Below are 15,983 nucleotides of genomic sequence, written 5' to 3'. Positions count from 1 at the left end.
AACAATAAGAGCATAATTTTTCAAAGCACCCACAGGGCAAGGGAGGGGGCAGGAGTGGGAAATACATTAAAGTACATTAAAAACACAAAACATAAAAGCAGTGGGGGGAAGAGGAAAACAGGACGAATCTGCTATGCCTTGTGAGTATTCAGAACGTGCAAGTGCAGCAATGAAGAATTGCAGGGGGTCAGTGCTGTGGAGTCTGAGCTCATGGGTGAGACACATATGAAGTGCTTGGAATGTTGAGTGCTACACAGCCAGGAGCCACTAGGGGTTTAAGTGTGTGCCACCAGGGCAGAGGATGTAAGTGCAGGTGCAGATAGACAGGAGCAGGGCCGCTTGGGTGCAGGAGGTCAGGGCCCTGGGGATGCATCAGGGACCAGGACACCAATCTCAGCAACAGTGGCATTAGCACGGGAGCGAAGAAGGGAAGGAGGAGGTAAAGAGGAGAGTCTTAAGGAGCTTCTGGAATTTAAGAAGATCCTGATCAAGGTGCAGAGGGAAGTGGAGACTGTTCCATACGAGGGGGCAGCTGAGGAAAGTAAACAACCACCTGCCCGCTGTTTAGCAAAACGCTTTACACACAGAGAGTTAGAGCCAGAGGAGTGTAGTGGTCTAGAGGGGAGGTTGTTAGTGAGATAAAGTTGAAGATAGTGTGGTCCCTGGGCCCAGACCGCTTTGTGGATGATGCAGACGCATTTGAATTTAATCAGTGCAGCAACCAAGAGCCAGTGAAGAATTTGTAATGCAGGGGAGATGTGGTCCCTGGGCTTAAGGCCAAGGATGAGTGTCGCTGCTCTATTTTGGATTAGCTGGAGGGGTTACAGAGTGGTAGATTCAGGAGAAGGCTATTGCAACAGTCAAGCCTAGAGAGAACAAGGGCTTGGGTTGCATTGAGCCTCTGGGGGAAAGTGAGAAAACAGAGAATTCCTTTGAGAAGGAAGAGCTGATAGTTGGACTTCTTGCCAATGTCCAGGGTGTGAGGGAGGAAGGAGAGAGTGGAGTTGAAGATGACTCCAACGTATCTGGCTTCAGAAGACGGTGCAGGCGGAGAGCCCAAAGAGGAAGGCCAGAGTAAAGGAAAGAAGGAGGGAGCAGCGGTCCAGATAGGAAGGATCTCAGTTTTACAGGCGTTGAGGCAGAGATCATTGGCGGTGCACCAGGGTTGGATGGCAGACAGGCAGTCAGGGATGATGGAGGGAGCAAGAGGGTCGGCTGGGAGTTTGAAAAAGAGCTGTGTGTTGTCTGCGTAAAGCTGGAAGTCGGAAGGGAAGGAGGAGTTGAGACATGCAAGCAGAGCAAGGTAGATTTTAAAGAGCCAGGGGGAGAGGATAGAACCCTGGGGGACACCACAGGTGGAGAGGGAAGTAGGAAATAAGAAAGTGCCCAGGATGAATTGGGAAGTGGTCAGTAAGGAAGGCTGTCAGCCATTCCAGTGCCCGTTCCGAGCTACCTAGGGTATCGTGAAGCCTTTGTATGAGGATGGAATAGTTGACTGTGTCAAAGGCAGAGGAGAGATCAAGAAGAATAAGGACAGCTGGGGATTTGGAGTCCAGAGATGCAAGCATTTCTTCAAGGGTGTTCAGAAGAGTAGTTTCCGTGCTTCTGGATACTCAGAATCCAGATTGGTGGATGTGGAGACCACCAACAAGTTCAATGTATTAGTTGAGTTGGGGTCAAACCAACTTCTCCAGCAGTTTCCCCAGAAAGGGGTTGATGGAAATAGGGTTGTAGTTGACAGGTCAGGTAGGATCTAATGAATTTATTTTAGAAGTGGTCTCATAAGGGAGTGCTTAAGGGAGGAGGGGAAAGATCCTGTGACGAAAGATTGATTGCAGAAATCAGCGAGAGCAGGGGCAAGAGAGCCAATGTTATTCCTGATGGTCCTGGATGAGCAAGGGGAGACCTGTTTAGAAGAGACCTTAATGGAGCAGACAGCTCTGGTAACTTCTTCAGGTGTGATGGGTGAAGAAGGAGAAGGAGGAGGGAGGATGGGGGATGGAGGTGAGGGGGTGTGCAACGGGTTATGAGGGAGCGTAGCAAGGATGGAAAGGATGTGTCCTGAGGTTTTGTCATGGTATCTATCATATTCACACAACCTTCACAGGCAGCATGCAGTCGCACACGCACACCCATCATACACTCTCTCATTACACACAACACAAGCATACACACATGCACACACATTTAAATTAGTATACCTTCTGCCCCGGTCCTGATGTTCCCTCCCAGCGCTCCACCGTTCTGCGTAGCATGAACAGGAAGCAGTAAGCAAAGCACACTTCCTGGCTCATGCACATAAAAGCTGGAGCGCTGATGACATAGAGGCCCGCTCTGTTTGTATGTGCGAGGAGGCACAATAGTGCTTCCCATTGCACATACAAACATGCAGTTTCTCAGCTAGCATCCCCAATGGGCCATGCATTGTTGGGGCAGCAAAACACCATGCATGGCACATTGGATATGCAAGGTTGGGGAACAGAAAGAGAGCAGCTGGGGGAGTGCTCATTGTTCACACTGGGCTGGCTGTTTGGATCCTCCATAATGGGCGAGGGTGCCCGTGTGTTGGCGCTCCTCGTCCATTATGGAGAAGCCGCACTGGTACACTGTATATCAATATAGGCACAGGGTCAGTGTAGCGGGAGATAAAATACTGTTGACTTTGAAGTCATGTACATGAACTGCACTGTTGTTAATGCAGCGAATTTTAACACATTAAGGGATCCATGGACATGTCCTACAATAGAAGGCTACCAGGGTAGCTCAGCAGGTTGAGCGACTGTTGCTAAGATGTTAAATATATAAAACTGCCTGTAAATCGTATGACTTTATGCAATTCCTTAAAAAAAAAAAACAAGTGCTATAAAATGGGTTCGGGTGAAAGTTTGCCTATATTCAGGGTGAGGGTATGGGAATTTCTGCCTCTAGTGAAAATCAAAAACTGGCACCCATGAACCCACAGTTTAATTTCCTAATAACTGCTATCAGCACAATAGGAGCATTTATTTGTGATTAAGCAGGTTGACAAGCATATTACAGCTTTATAAATATATCCCGTGATAAAACACAAAGGAAGGGGCACAAAAATCACACAGTATTTTTGTGGTAGCCCGACAGAAAAATAGACACATTTTAAAGAAAAGTAGTGAATGTAAGTTTAAGAGCATGTTTCAGTTTGGAAACGTCTTTTTTGTTTTTTTTCTAGACAAGCGTAAGATGCACTTTTGGAAAACAATAGTGTGGCCAGCATATGTAGGCAGCCGGTTTTTAAGAGTGGTGGCCCAGGCCCCCACCCCTGTGATAGTCATGGCCAACTGATTCCCGTGGTGTCCCTTTTAAGCCAGAAGACAGAACTCAGGCAATGCAAATATAACTTGCAAACGCGGGAAATGACGGCTGGGCGAAGGAGGCTCCTGCAAAGAGTTATTTGCCAGAGTGGAGGCAGGCCACCAATTAAGGGGGGCAAAGCAACTATAGAGTAGGGCTTGCCCTCGCAATCCCCTCTACGGACGCCTCTGCGTGTGTGCCTGGCGCCTTCGGAGGAGACCTGGAGCGAGAACTCGATATGGCATCAGGGTCTCTCAAGACCAGCGCTTTTCGGACAGAAAAACCGCACAAAAGACGAAATCGTATAAAACACCCCTTTAACATACAATAACGCACGGTTTTCTTTTAAAGGGAACTATTCAGGCAGTGCGCAATTTGCAGTACCTCGCAGTCCTGGACTCCGGGCTCGACTCTCTCGTCCCTCCCGCGCGGGTGCCCGCATGCTGGACATAAAAGATGGCGAGGGCGGCACTGCCCAGCAGGAGGAGGGCGGCGAAGCCCTTCAGCGGTCTCATTGCGAAGGCTGAGGTAGGCCCTGAAGGAGGCCCCGCTGGCACCCGGTCTGGAGCGGCGCCGTTGCGCAAAGAATGGCAGCGCAACAGGCTGCGTCCTGCCGTGCCCTTTGCTCGGAGATGCGCACCTGCGCCGGCAGGGGAAGGAAGGCAAGGCGACAACGCAGGCTTTACTGTCTTCGGTTCTGCAAAGCCCGGGCGTGGCGGAAGGCACCAGGCCAATGGGTTCTTTCATTCCCTACCGAAGCGGACACCTTTTGTTCACCCACGCCGTTTTTCTTTGTTGGTTTGTGATAGACCTTTTTAAAAAATACAGCGACAGAAGGAAGAAAGACAAAATAGCAATCACACATCATCCTTCTTGGAATCCACGTGATCACTGCAAAAAAGTCCATCATCCTCAATTGATAGGGTATTTGCTTCCACTCTAACCAGTGTGTACTAATTGTATTCCCTCTTCTGTGCATGCCTGTCACCTTGATTGTCCAGTCAAGCTCTGGCTAAGAGTGTCCCTTTTCTGTGCATGCCCGTCACCTTGATTGTCCAGTCAAGTTCTGGCTAAGTGTGTCTCGTCTTCTGTGCATGCCCGTCACCTTGATTGTCCAGTCAAGCTCTAGCTAAGTGTGTCCTGTCTTCTGTGCATGCCCGTCACCTTGATTGTCCAGTCAAGCTCTAGCTAAGTGTGTCCTGTCTTCTGTGCATGCCCGTCACCTTGATTGTCCAGTCAAGCTCTAGCTAAGTGTGTCCCTTCTTCTGTGCATGCCTGTCACCTTGACAGTCAAGCTCTGGACAGTTGTATCCCGTCTTCTGTGCATGCCTGTCACCTAGATTGTCCAGTCAAGTTCTGGCTAAGTGTGTCCTGTCTTCTGTGCATGCCTGTCACCTTGATTGTCCAGTCAAGCTCTAGCTAAGTGTGTCCCTTCTTCTGTGCATGCCCGCCACCTTGATTGCCCAGTCAAGCTCTAGCTAAGTGTGTCCCGTCTTCTGTGCATGCCTGTCACCTAGATTGTCCAGTCAAGTAGTGGCTAAGTGTGTCCTGTCTTCTGTGCATGCCTGTCACCTTGATTGTCCAGTCAAGCTCTAGCTAAGTGTGTCCCTTCTTCTGTGCATGCCCGCCACCTTGATTGCCCAGTCAAGCTCTGGCTAAGTGTGTCCCTTCTTCTGTGCATGCCTGCCACCTTGATTGTCCAGTAAAGCTCTGGCTAAGTGTGTCCCTTCTTCTGTGCATGCCCGTCACCTTGATTGTCCAGTCAAGTTCTGGCTAAGTGTGTCTCGCCTTCTGTGCATGCCCATCACCTTGATTGTCCAGTCAAGCTCTAGCTAAGTGTGTCCTGTCTTCTGTGCATGCCCGTCACCTTGATTGTCCAGTCAAGCTCTAGCTAAGTGTGTCCCTTCTTCTGTGCATGCCCGCCACCTTGACAGTCAAGCTCTGGACAGTTGTATCCCGTCTTCTGTGCATGCCTGTCACCTAGATTGTCCAGTCAAGTTCTGGCTAAGTGTGTCCTGTCTTCTGTGCATGCCTGTCACCTTGATTGTCCAGTCAAGCTCTAGCTAAGTGTGTCCCTTCTTCTGTGCATGCCCGCCACCTTGATTGCCCAGTCAAGCTCTGGCTTAGTGTGTCCCTTCTTCTGTGCATGCCCGCCACCTTGATTGCCCAGTCAAGCTCTAGCTAAGTGTGTCCCGTCTTCTGTGCATGCCTGTCACCTAGATTGTCCAGTCAAGTAGTGGCTAAGTGTGTCCTGTCTTCTGTGCATGCCTGTCACCTTGATTGTCCAGTCAAGCTCTAGCTAAGTGTGTCCCTTCTTCTGTGCATGCCCGCCACCTTGATTGCCCAGTCAAGCTCTGGCTAAGTGTGTCCCTTCTTCTGTGCATGCCTGCCACCTTGATTGTCCAGTAAAGCTCTGGCTAAATGTGTCCCTTCTTCTGTGCATGCCTGCCACCTTGATTACCCAGTCAAGCTCTGGCTAAAAGTGTCTCTTCTTCTAGGCATGCCTGCCACCTTGACAGTCAAGGTCTGGACAGTTGTATCCCGTCTTCTGTGCATGCCTGTCACCTTGATTGACCAGGCAAGTTCTGGCTAAGTGTGTCCCTACTTCTGTGCATGCCCGCCACCTTGATTGCCCAGTCAAGCTCTGTTTAAGAGTGTCTCTTCTTCTGTGCATGTCCGTCACCTTGATTGTCCAGTCAAGTTCTGGCTAAGTGTGTCTCGTCTTCTGTGCATGCCCGTCACCTTGATTGTCCAGTCAAGTTCTGGCTAAGTGTGTCCCTTCTTCTGTGCATGCCCGTCACCTTGATGGTCCAGTCAAGTTCTGGCTAAGTGTGTCCCGTCTCCTGTGCATGCCTGTCACCTTGATTGTCCAGTCAAGCTCTGGCTAAGAGTGTCCCTTCTTCTGTGCATGCCCGTCACCTTGATTGTCCAGTCAAGCTCTGGCTAAGAGTGTCAAGCTCTGGACAGTTGGAATCCCGTCTTCTGTGCATGCCTGTCACCTTGATTGTCCAGTCAAGCTCTGGCTAAGTGTGTCCCTTCTTCTGTGCATGCCTGCCACCTTGATTGTCAAGTAAAGCTCTGGCTAAGTGTGTCCATTCTTCTGTGCATGCCTGTCACCTTGATTGCCCAGTCAAGCTCTGGCTAAAAGTGTCTCTTCTTCTAGGCATGCCTGCCACCTTGACAGTCAAGGTCTGGACAGTTGTATCCCGTCTTCTGTGCATGCCTGTCACCTTGATTGACCAGTCAAGTTCTGGCTAAGTGTGTCCCTTCTTCTGTGCATGCCCGTCACCTTGATTGCCTAGTCAAGGTGGCGGGCACCTTGACTAGGCAATCAAGAGTGTCTCTTCTTCTGTGCATGTCCGTCACCTTGATTGTCCAGTCAAGTTCTGGCTAAGTGTGTCTCGTCTTCTGTGCATGCCCGTCACCTTGATTGTCCAGTCAAGTTCTGGCTAAGTGTGTCCCTTCTTCTGTGCATGCCCGTCACCTTGATTGTCCAGTCAAGTTCTGGCTAAGTGTGTCCCTTCTTCTGTGCATGCCCGTCACCTTGATTGTCCAGTCAAGCTCTGGCTAAGAGTGTCAAGCTCTGGACAGTTGTATCCCGTCTTCTGTGCATGCCTGTCACCTTGATTGTCCAGTCAAGCTCTGGCTAAGAGTGTCCCTTCTTCTGTGCATGCCCGTCACCTTGATTGTCCAGTCAAGCTCTGGCTAAGAGTGTCAAGCTTTGGACAGTTGGTATCCCGTCTTCTGTGCATGCCTGTCACCTTGATTGTCCAGTCAAGCTCTGGCTAAGTGTGTCCCTTCTTCTGTGCATGCCTGCCACCTTGATTGTCAAGTAAAGCTCTGGCTAAGTGTGTCCATTCTTCTGTGCATGCCTGTCACCTTGATTGCCCAGTCAAGCTCTGGCTAAAAGTGTCTCTTCTTCTAGGCATGCCTGCCACCTTGACAGTCAAGGTCTGGACAGTTGTATCCCGTCTTCTGTGCATGCCTGTCACCTTGATTGACCAGTCAAGTTCTGGCTAAGTGTGTCCCTTCTTCTGTGCATGCCCGCCACCTTGATTGCCTAGTCAAGGTGGCGGGCACCTTGACTAGGCAATCAAGAGTGTCTCTTCTTCTGTGCATGTCCGTCACATTGATTGTCCAGTCAAGTTCTGGCTAAGTGTGTCTCGTCTTCTGTGCATGCCCGTCACCTTGATTGTCCAGTCAAGTTCTGGCTAAGTGTGTCCCTTCTTCTGTGCATGCCCGTCACCTTGATTGTCCAGTCAAGTTCTGGCTAAGTGTATCCCTTCTTCTGTGCATGCCCGTCACCTTGATTGTCCAGTCAAGCTCTGGCTAAGAGTGTCAAGCTCTGGACAGTTGTATCCCGTCTTCTGTGCATGCCTGTCACCTTGATTGTCCAGTCAAGTACTGGCTAAGGGTGTCCCTTTTTCTGTGCATGCCCGTCACCTTGATTGTCCAGTCAAGTTCTGGCTAAGTGTGTCCCTTCTTCTGTGCATGCCTCTCACCTTGATTGTGCAGTCAAGTACTGGCTAAGAGTCTCAAGCTCTGGACAGATGGTATCCCGTCTTCTGTGCATGCCTGTCACCTTGATTGTCCAGTCAAGTTCTGGCAAAGTGTGTCCCGTCTTCTGTACATGCCTGTCACCTTGATTGCCCAGTCGAGCTCTGGCTAAGTGTGTCCCTTCTTCTGTGCATGCCTGCCACCTTGATTGTCCAATAAAGCTCTGGCTAAGTGTGTCCCTTCTTCTGTGCATGCCTGTCACCTTGATTGCCCAGTCAAGCTCTGGATAAAAGTGTCTCTTCTTCTAGGCATGCCTGCCACCTTGACAGTCAAGGTCTGGACAGTTGTATCCCGTCTTCTGTGCATGCCTGTCACCTTGATTGACCAGTCAAGTTCTGGCTAAGTGTGTCCCTTCTTCTGTGCATGCCCGCACATTGATTGCCCAGTCAAGCTCTGTTTAAGAGTGTCTCTTCTTCTGTGCATGTCCGTCACCTTGATTGTCCAGTCAAGGTCTGGCTAAGTGTCTTCCTTCTTCTGTGCATGCCCGTCACCTGATTGTCCAGTCAAGTTCTGGCTAAGTGTGTCTCGTCTTCTGTGCATGCCCGTCACCTTGATTGTCCAGTCAAGCTCTGGCTAAGAGTGTCAAGCTCTGGACAGTTGGTATCCCGTCTTCTGTGCATGCCTGTCACCTTGATTGCCCAGTCAAGCTCTAGCTAAGTGTGTCCCGTCTTCTGTGCATGCCTGTCACCTTGATTGTCCAGTCAAGTTCTGGCTAAGTGTGTCCCTTCTTCTGTGCATGCCTGCCACCTTGATTGTCCAGTAAAGCGCTGGCTAAGTGTGTCCCTTCTTCTGTGCATGCCTGTCACCTTGATTGCCCAGTCAAGCTCTGGATAAAAGTGTCTCTTCTTCTAGGCATGCCTGCCACCTTGACAGTCAAGGTCTGGACAATTGTATCCCGTCTTCTGTGCATGTCCGTCACCTTGATTGTCCAGTCAAGTTCTGGCTGAGTGTCTTCCTTCTTCTGTGCATGCCCGTCACCTGATTGTCCAGTCAAGTTCTGGCTAAGTGTGTCTCGTCTTCTGTGCATGCCCGTCACCTTGATTGTCCAGTCAAGTTCTGGCTAAGTGTGTCCCTTCTTCTGTGCATGCCCGTCACCTTGATTGTCCAGTCAAGTTCCGGCTAAGTGTGTCCCGTCTTCTGTGCATGCCCGTCACCTTGATTGTCCAGTCAAGTACTGGCTAAGTGTGTCCCTTCTTCTGTGCATGCCCGTCACCTTGATTGTCCAGTCAAGTTCTGGCTAAGTGTGTCCCGTCTTCTGTGCATGACTGTCACCTTGATTGTCCAGTCAAGCTCTGGCTAAGAGTGTCCCTTCTTCTGTGCATGCCCGTCACATTGATTGTCCAGTCAAGCTCTGGCTAAGAGTGTCAAGCTCTGGACAGTTGGTATCCCGTCTTCTGTGCATGCCTGTCACCTTGATTGTCCCGTCAAGTTCTAGCTAAGTGTGTCCCGTCTTCTGTACATGCCTGTCACCTTGATTGCCCAGTCAAGCTCTGGCTAAGTGTGTCCCTTCTTCTGTGCATGCCCGTCACCTTGATTGTCCAGTCAAGTTCTGGCTAAGTGTGTCCCTTCTTCTGTGCATGCCTGTCACCTTGATTGTCCAGTAAAGCTCTGGCAAAGTGTGTCCCTTCTTCTGTGCATGCCTGCCACCTTGATTGTCCAGTAAAGCTCTGGCTAAGTGTGTCCCTTCTTCTGTACATGCCTGTCACCTTGATTGCCCAGTCAAGCTCTGGCTAAAAGTGTCTCTTCTTCTCGGCATGCCTGCCACCTTGATAGTCAAGGTCTGGACAGTTGTATCCCGTCTTCTGTGCATGCCTGTCACCTTGATTGACCAGTCAAGCTCTAGCTAAGTGTGTCCCTTCTTCTGTGCATGCCCGCCACCTTGATTGCCCAGTCAAGCTCTGGCTAAGTGTGTCCCTTCTTCTGTGCATGCCTGCCACCTTGATTGTCCAGTAAAGCTCTGGCTAAGTGTGTCCCTTCTTCTGTGCATGCCCGTCACCTTGATTGTCCAGTCAAGTTCTGGCTAAGTGTGTCTCGTCTTCTGTGCATGCCCGTCACCTTGATTGTCCAGTCAAGCTCTAGCTAAGTGTGTCCTGTCTTCTGTGCATGCCCGTCACCTTGATTGTCCAGTCAAGCTCTAGCTAAGTGTGTCCCTTCTTCTGTGCATGCCCGCCACCTTGACAGTCAAGCTCTGGACAGTTGTATCCCGTCTTCTGTGCATGCCTGTCACCTAGATTGTCCAGTCAAGTTCTGGCTAAGTGTGTCCTGTCTTCTGTGCATGCCTGTCACCTTGATTGTCCAGTCAAGCTCTAGCTAAGTGTGTCCCTTCTTCTGTGCATGCCCGCCACCTTGATTGCCCAGTCAAGCTCTGGCTTAGTGTGTCCCTTCTTCTGTGCATGCCCGCCACCTTGATTGCCCAGTCAAGCTCTAGCTAAGTGTGTCCCGTCTTCTGTGCATGCCTGTCACCTAGATTGTCCAGTCAAGTAGTGGCTAAGTGTGTCCTGTCTTCTGTGCATGCCTGTCACCTTGATTGTCCAGTCAAGCTCTAGCTAAGTGTGTCCCTTCTTCTGTGCATGCCCGCCACCTTGATTGCCCAGTCAAGCTCTGGCTAAGTGTGTCCCTTCTTCTGTGCATGCCTGCCACCTTGATTGTCCAGTAAAGCTCTGGCTAAATGTGTCCCTTCTTCTGTGCATGCCTGCCACCTTGATTGCCCAGTCAAGCTCTGGCTAAAAGTGTCTCTTCTTCTAGGCATGCCTGCCACCTTGACAGTCAAGGTCTGGACAGTTGTATCCCGTCTTCTGTGCATGCCTGTCACCTTGATTGACCAGGCAAGTTCTGGCTAAGTGTGTCCCTACTTCTGTGCATGCCCGCCACCTTGATTGCCCAGTCAAGCTCTGTTTAAGAGTGTCTCTTCTTCTGTGCATGTCCGTCACCTTGATTGTCCAGTCAAGTTCTGGCTAAGTGTGTCTCGTCTTCTGTGCATGCCCGTCACCTTGATTGTCCAGTCAAGTTCTGGCTAAGTGTGTCCCTTCTTCTGTGCATGCCCGTCACCTTGATGGTCCAGTCAAGTTCTGGCTAAGAGTGTCCCTTCTTCTGTGCATGCCCGTCACCTTGATTGTCCAGTCAAGCTCTGGCTAAGAGTGTCAAGCTCTGGACAGTTGGTATCCCGTCTTCTGTGCATGCCTGTCACCTTGATTGTCCAGTCAAGCTCTGGCTAAGTGTGTCCCTTCTTCTGTGCATGCCTGCCACCTTGATTGTCAAGTAAAGCTCTGGCTAAGTGTGTCCATTCTTCTGTGCATGCCTGTCACCTTGATTGCCCAGTCAAGCTCTGGCTAAAAGTGTCTCTTCTTCTAGGCATGCCTGCCACCTTGACAGTCAAGGTCTGGACAGTTGTATCCCGTCTTCTGTGCATGCCTGTCACCTTGATTGACCAGTCAAGTTCTGGCTAAGTGTGTCCCTTCTTCTGTGCATGCCCGCCACCTTGATTGCCTAGTCAAGGTGGCGGGCACCTTGACTAGGCAATCAAGAGTGTCTCTTCTTCTGTGCATGTCCGTCACCTTGATTGTCCAGTCAAGTTCTGGCTAAGTGTGTCTCGTCTTCTGTGCATGCCCGTCACCTTGATTGTCCAGTCAAGTTCTGGCTAAGTGTGTCCCTTCTTCTGTGCATGCCCGTCACCTTGATTGTCCAGTCAAGTTCTGGCTAAGTGTGTCCCTTCTTCTGTGCATGCCCGTCACCTTGATTGTCCAGTCAAGCTCTGGCTAAGAGTGTCAAGCTCTGGACAGTTGTATCCCGTCTTCTGTGCATGCCTGTCACCTTGATTGTCCAGTCAAGTACTGGCTAAGTGTGTCCCTTTTTCTGTGCATGCCCGTCACCTTGATTGTCCAGTCAAGTTCTGGCTAAGTGTGTCCCTTCTTCTGTGCATGCCTCTCACCTTGATTGTGCAGTCAAGTACTGGCTAAGAGTCTCAAGCTCTGGACAGATGGTATCCCGTCTTCTGTGCATGCCTGTCACCTTGATTGTCCAGTCAAGTTCTGGCAAAGTGTGTCCCGTCTTCTGTACATGCCTGTCACCTTGATTGCCCAGTCGAGCTCTGGCTAAGTGTGTCCCTTCTTCTGTGCATGCCTGCCACCTTGATTGTCCAGTAAAGCTCTGGCTAAGTGTGTCCCTTCTTCTGTGCATGCCTGTCACCTTGATTGCCCAGTCAAGCTCTGGATAAAAGTGTCTCTTCTTCTAGGCATGCCTGCCACCTTGACAGTCAAGGTCTGGACAGTTGTATCCCGTCTTCTGTGCATGCCTGTCACCTTGATTGACCAGTCAAGTTCTGGCTAAGTGTGTCCCTTCTTCTGTGCATGCCCGCACATTGATTGCCCAGTCAAGCTCTGTTTAAGAGTGTCTCTTCTTCTGTGCATGTCCGTCACCTTGATTGTCCAGTCAAGGTCTGGCTAAGTGTCTTCCTTCTTCTGTGCATGCCCGTCACCTGATTGTCCAGTCAAGTTCTGGCTAAGTGTGTCTCGTCTTCTGTGCATGCCCGTCACCTTGATTGTCCAGTCAAGCTCTGGCTAAGAGTGTCAAGCTCTGGACAGTTGGTATCCCGTCTTCTGTGCATGCCTGTCACCTTGATTGCCCAGTCAAGCTCTAGCTAAGTGTGTCCCGTCTTCTGTGCATGCCTGTCACCTTGATTGTCCAGTCAAGTTCTGGCTAAGTGTGTCCCTTCTTCTGTGCATGCCTGCCACCTTGATTGTCCAGTAAAGCGCTGGCTAAGTGTGTCCCTTCTTCTGTGCATGCCTGTCACCTTGATTGCCCAGTCAAGCTCTGGATAAAAGTGTCTCTTCTTCTAGGCATGCCTGCCACCTTGACAGTCAAGGTCTGGACAATTGTATCCCGTCTTCTGTGCATGTCCGTCACCTTGATTGTCCAGTCAAGTTCTGGCTAAGTGTCTTCCTTCTTCTGTGCATGCCCGTAACCTGATTGTCCAGTCAAGTTCTGGCTAAGTGTGTCTCGTCTTCTGTGCATGCCCGTCACCTTGATTGTCCAGTCAAGTTCTGGCTAAGTGTGTCCCTTCTTCTGTGCATGCCCGTCACCTTGATTGTCCAGTCAAGTTCCGGCTAAGTGTGTCCCGTCTTCTGTGCATGCCCGTCACCTTGATTGTCCAGTCAAGTACTGGCTAAGTGTGTCCCTTCTTCTGTGCATGCCCATCACCTTGATTGTCCAGTCAAGCTCTGGCTAAGTGTGTCCCTTCTTCTGTGCATGCCCGCCACCTTGATTGTCCAGTCAAGTTCTGGCTAAGTGTGTCCCGTCTTCTGTGCATGACTGTCACCTTGATTGTCCAGTCAAGCTCTGGCTAAGAGTGTCCCTTCTTCTGTGCATGCCCGTCACATTGATTGTCCAGTCAAGCTCTGGCTAAGAGTGTCAAGCTCTGGACAGTTGGTATCCCGTCTTCTGTGCATGCCTGTCACCTTGATTGTCCCGTCAAGTTCTAGCTAAGTGTGTCCCATCTTCTGTACATGCCTGTCACCTTGATTGCCCAGTCAAGCTCTGGCTAAGTGTGTCCCTTCTTCTGTGCATGCCCGTCACCTTGATTGTCCAGTCAAGTTCTGGCTAAGTGTGTCCCTTCTTCTGTGCATGCCTGTCACCTTGATTGTCCAGTAAAGCTCTGGCAAAGTGTGTCCCTTCTTCTGTGCATGCCTGCCACCTTGATTGTCCAGTAAAGCTCTGGCTAAGTGTGTCCCTTCTTCTGTACATGCCTGTCACCTTGATTGCCCAGTCAAGCTCTGGCTAAAAGTGTCTCTTCTTCTCGGCATGCCTGCCACCTTGATAGTCAAGGTCTGGACAGTTGTATCCCGTCTTCTGTGCATGCCTGTCACCTTGATTGACCAGTCAAGTTCTGGCTAAGTGTCTTCCATCTTCTGTGCATGCCCGTCACCTGATTGTCCAGTCAAGTTCTGGCTAAGTGTGTCTCGTCTTCTGTGCATGCCCGTCACCTTGATTGTCCAGTCAAGTTCTGGCTAAGTGTCTTCCATCTTCTGTGCATGCCCGTCACCTGATTGTCCAGTCAAGTTCTGGCTAAGTGTGTCTCGTCTTCTGTGCATGCCCGTCACCTTGATTGTCCAGTCAAGTTCTGGCTAAGTGTGTCCCTTCTTCTGTGCATGCCCGTCACCTTGATTGTCCAGTGAAGTTCTGGCTAAGTGTGTCCCTTCTTCTGTGCATGCCCGTCACCTTGATTGTCCAGTCAAGTTCTGGCTAAGTGTGTCCCGTCTTCTGTGCATGCCCGTTACCTTGATTGTCCAGTCAAGTACTGGCTAAGCGTGTCCCTTCTTCTGTGCATGCCCGTCACCTTGATTGTCCAGTCAAGCTCTGGCTAAGAGTGTCCCTTCTTCTGTGCATTCCTGTCACCTTGATTGTCCAGTCAAGCTCTGGCTAAGAGTGTCCCTTCTTCTGTGCATGCCCGTCACCTTGATTGTCCAGTCAAGCTCTGGCTAAGAGTGTCAAGCTCTGGACAGTTGGTATCCCGTCTTCTGTGCATGCCCGCCACCTTGATTGCCCAGTCAAGCTCTAGCTAAGTGTGTCCCGTCTTCTGTGCATGCCTGTCACCTAGATTGTCCAGTCAAGTAGTGGCTAAGTGTGTCCTGTCTTCTGTGCATGCCTGTCACCTTGATTGTCCAGTCAAGCTCTAGCTAAGTGTGTCCCTTCTTCTGTGCATGCCCGTCACCTTGATTGCCCAGTCAAGCTATGGCTAAGTGTGTCCCTTCTTCTGTGCATGCCTGCCACCTTGATTGTCCAGTAAAGCTCTGGCTAAGTGTGTCCCTTCTTCTGTGCATGCCTGCCACCTTGATTGCCCAGTCAAGCTCTGGCTAAAAGTGTCTCTTCTTCTAGGCATGCCTGCCACCTTGACAGTCAAGGTCTGGACAGTTGTATCCCGTCTTCTGTGCATGCCTGTCACCTTGATTGACCAGTCAAGTTCTGGCTAAGTGTGTCCCTTCTTCTGTGCATGCCCGCCACCTTGATTGCCCAGTCAAGCTCTGTTTAAGAGTGTCTCTTCTTCTGTGCATGTCCGTCACCTTGATTGTCCAGTCAAGTTCTGGCTAAGTGTGTCTCGTCTTCTGTGCATGCCCGTCACCTTGATTGTCCAGTCAAGTTCTGGCTAAGTGTGTCCCTTCTTCTGTGCATGCCCGTCACCTTGATTGTCCAGTGAAGTTCTGGCTAAGTGTGTCCCGTCTTCTGTGCATGCCTGTCACCTTGATTGTCCAGTCAAGCTCTGGCTAAGAGTGTCCCTTCTTCTGTGCATGCCCGTCACCTTGATTTTCCAGTCAAGCTCTGGCTAAGAGTGTCAAGCTCTGGACAGTTGGTATCCCGTCTTCTGTGCATGCCTGTCACCTTGATTGTCCAGTCAAGCTCTGGCTAAGTGTGTCCCTTCTTCTGTGCATGCCTGCCACCTTGATTGTCCAGTAAAGCTCTGGCTAAGTGTGTCCATTCTTCTGTGCATGCCTGTCACCTTGATTGCCCAGTAAAGCTCTGGCTAAAAGTGTCTCTTCTTCTAGGCATGCCTGCCACCTTGACAGTCAAGGTCTGGACAGTTGTATCCCGTCTTCTGTGCATGCCTGTCACCTTGATTGACCAGTCAAGTTCTGGCTAAGTGTGTCCCTTCTTCTGTGCATGCCCGCCCCCTTGATTGCCCAGTCAAGCTCTGTTTAAGAGTGTCTCTTCTTCTGTGCATGTCCGTCACCTTGATTGTCCAGTCAAGTTCTGGCTAAGTGTCTTCCATCTTCTGTGCATGCCCGTCACCTGATTGTCCAGTCAAGTTCTGGCTAAGTGTGTCTCGTCTTCTGTGCATGCCCGTCACCTTGATTGTCCAGTCAGGTTCTGGCTAAGTGTGTCCCTTCTTCTGTGCATGCCTGTCACCTTGATTGTCCAGTCAAGTTCAAGCTAAGTGTGTCCCTTCTTCTGTGCATGCCCGTCACCTTGATTGTCCAGTCAAGCTCTGGCTAAGAGTGTCAAGCTCTGGACAGTTGTATCCCGTCTTCTGTGCATGCCTGTCACCTTGATTGTCCAGTCAAGTACTGGCTAAGTGTGTCCCTTCTTCTGTGCATGCCCGTCACCTTGAT

At 50.5% G+C, this 15,983-nt stretch overlaps 1 protein-coding gene across 1 annotated transcript in view; it reads right to left on the bottom strand.

The window, feature by feature from the left end:
- Positions 1-3,886, bottom strand: part of LOC138567694 (alpha-2,8-sialyltransferase 8F-like) — a 333,692-nt gene extending 329,806 nt beyond the window's left edge. Inside the window, exon 1 of the mRNA XM_069646164.1 lies at positions 3,712-3,886. Within this exon, the coding sequence (XP_069502265.1) occupies positions 3,712-3,842 (131 nt within the window). The 5' untranslated portion in view covers positions 3,843-3,886. The remainder of the gene's footprint in view (positions 1-3,711) is intronic.
- Between the last annotated feature and the right edge of the window lie 12,097 nt (positions 3,887-15,983).

The sequence above is a fragment of the Ambystoma mexicanum genome, chromosome 1p, assembly GCF_040938575.1.
Source record: "Ambystoma mexicanum isolate Mex_15411 chromosome 1p, UKY_AmexF1_1, whole genome shotgun sequence".
Taxonomy (NCBI): Eukaryota; Metazoa; Chordata; class Amphibia; order Caudata; family Ambystomatidae; genus Ambystoma; species Ambystoma mexicanum.
Note: the sequence above shows the minus strand (reverse complement) of the source record. Positions and strands in the feature narration are given on the sequence as shown.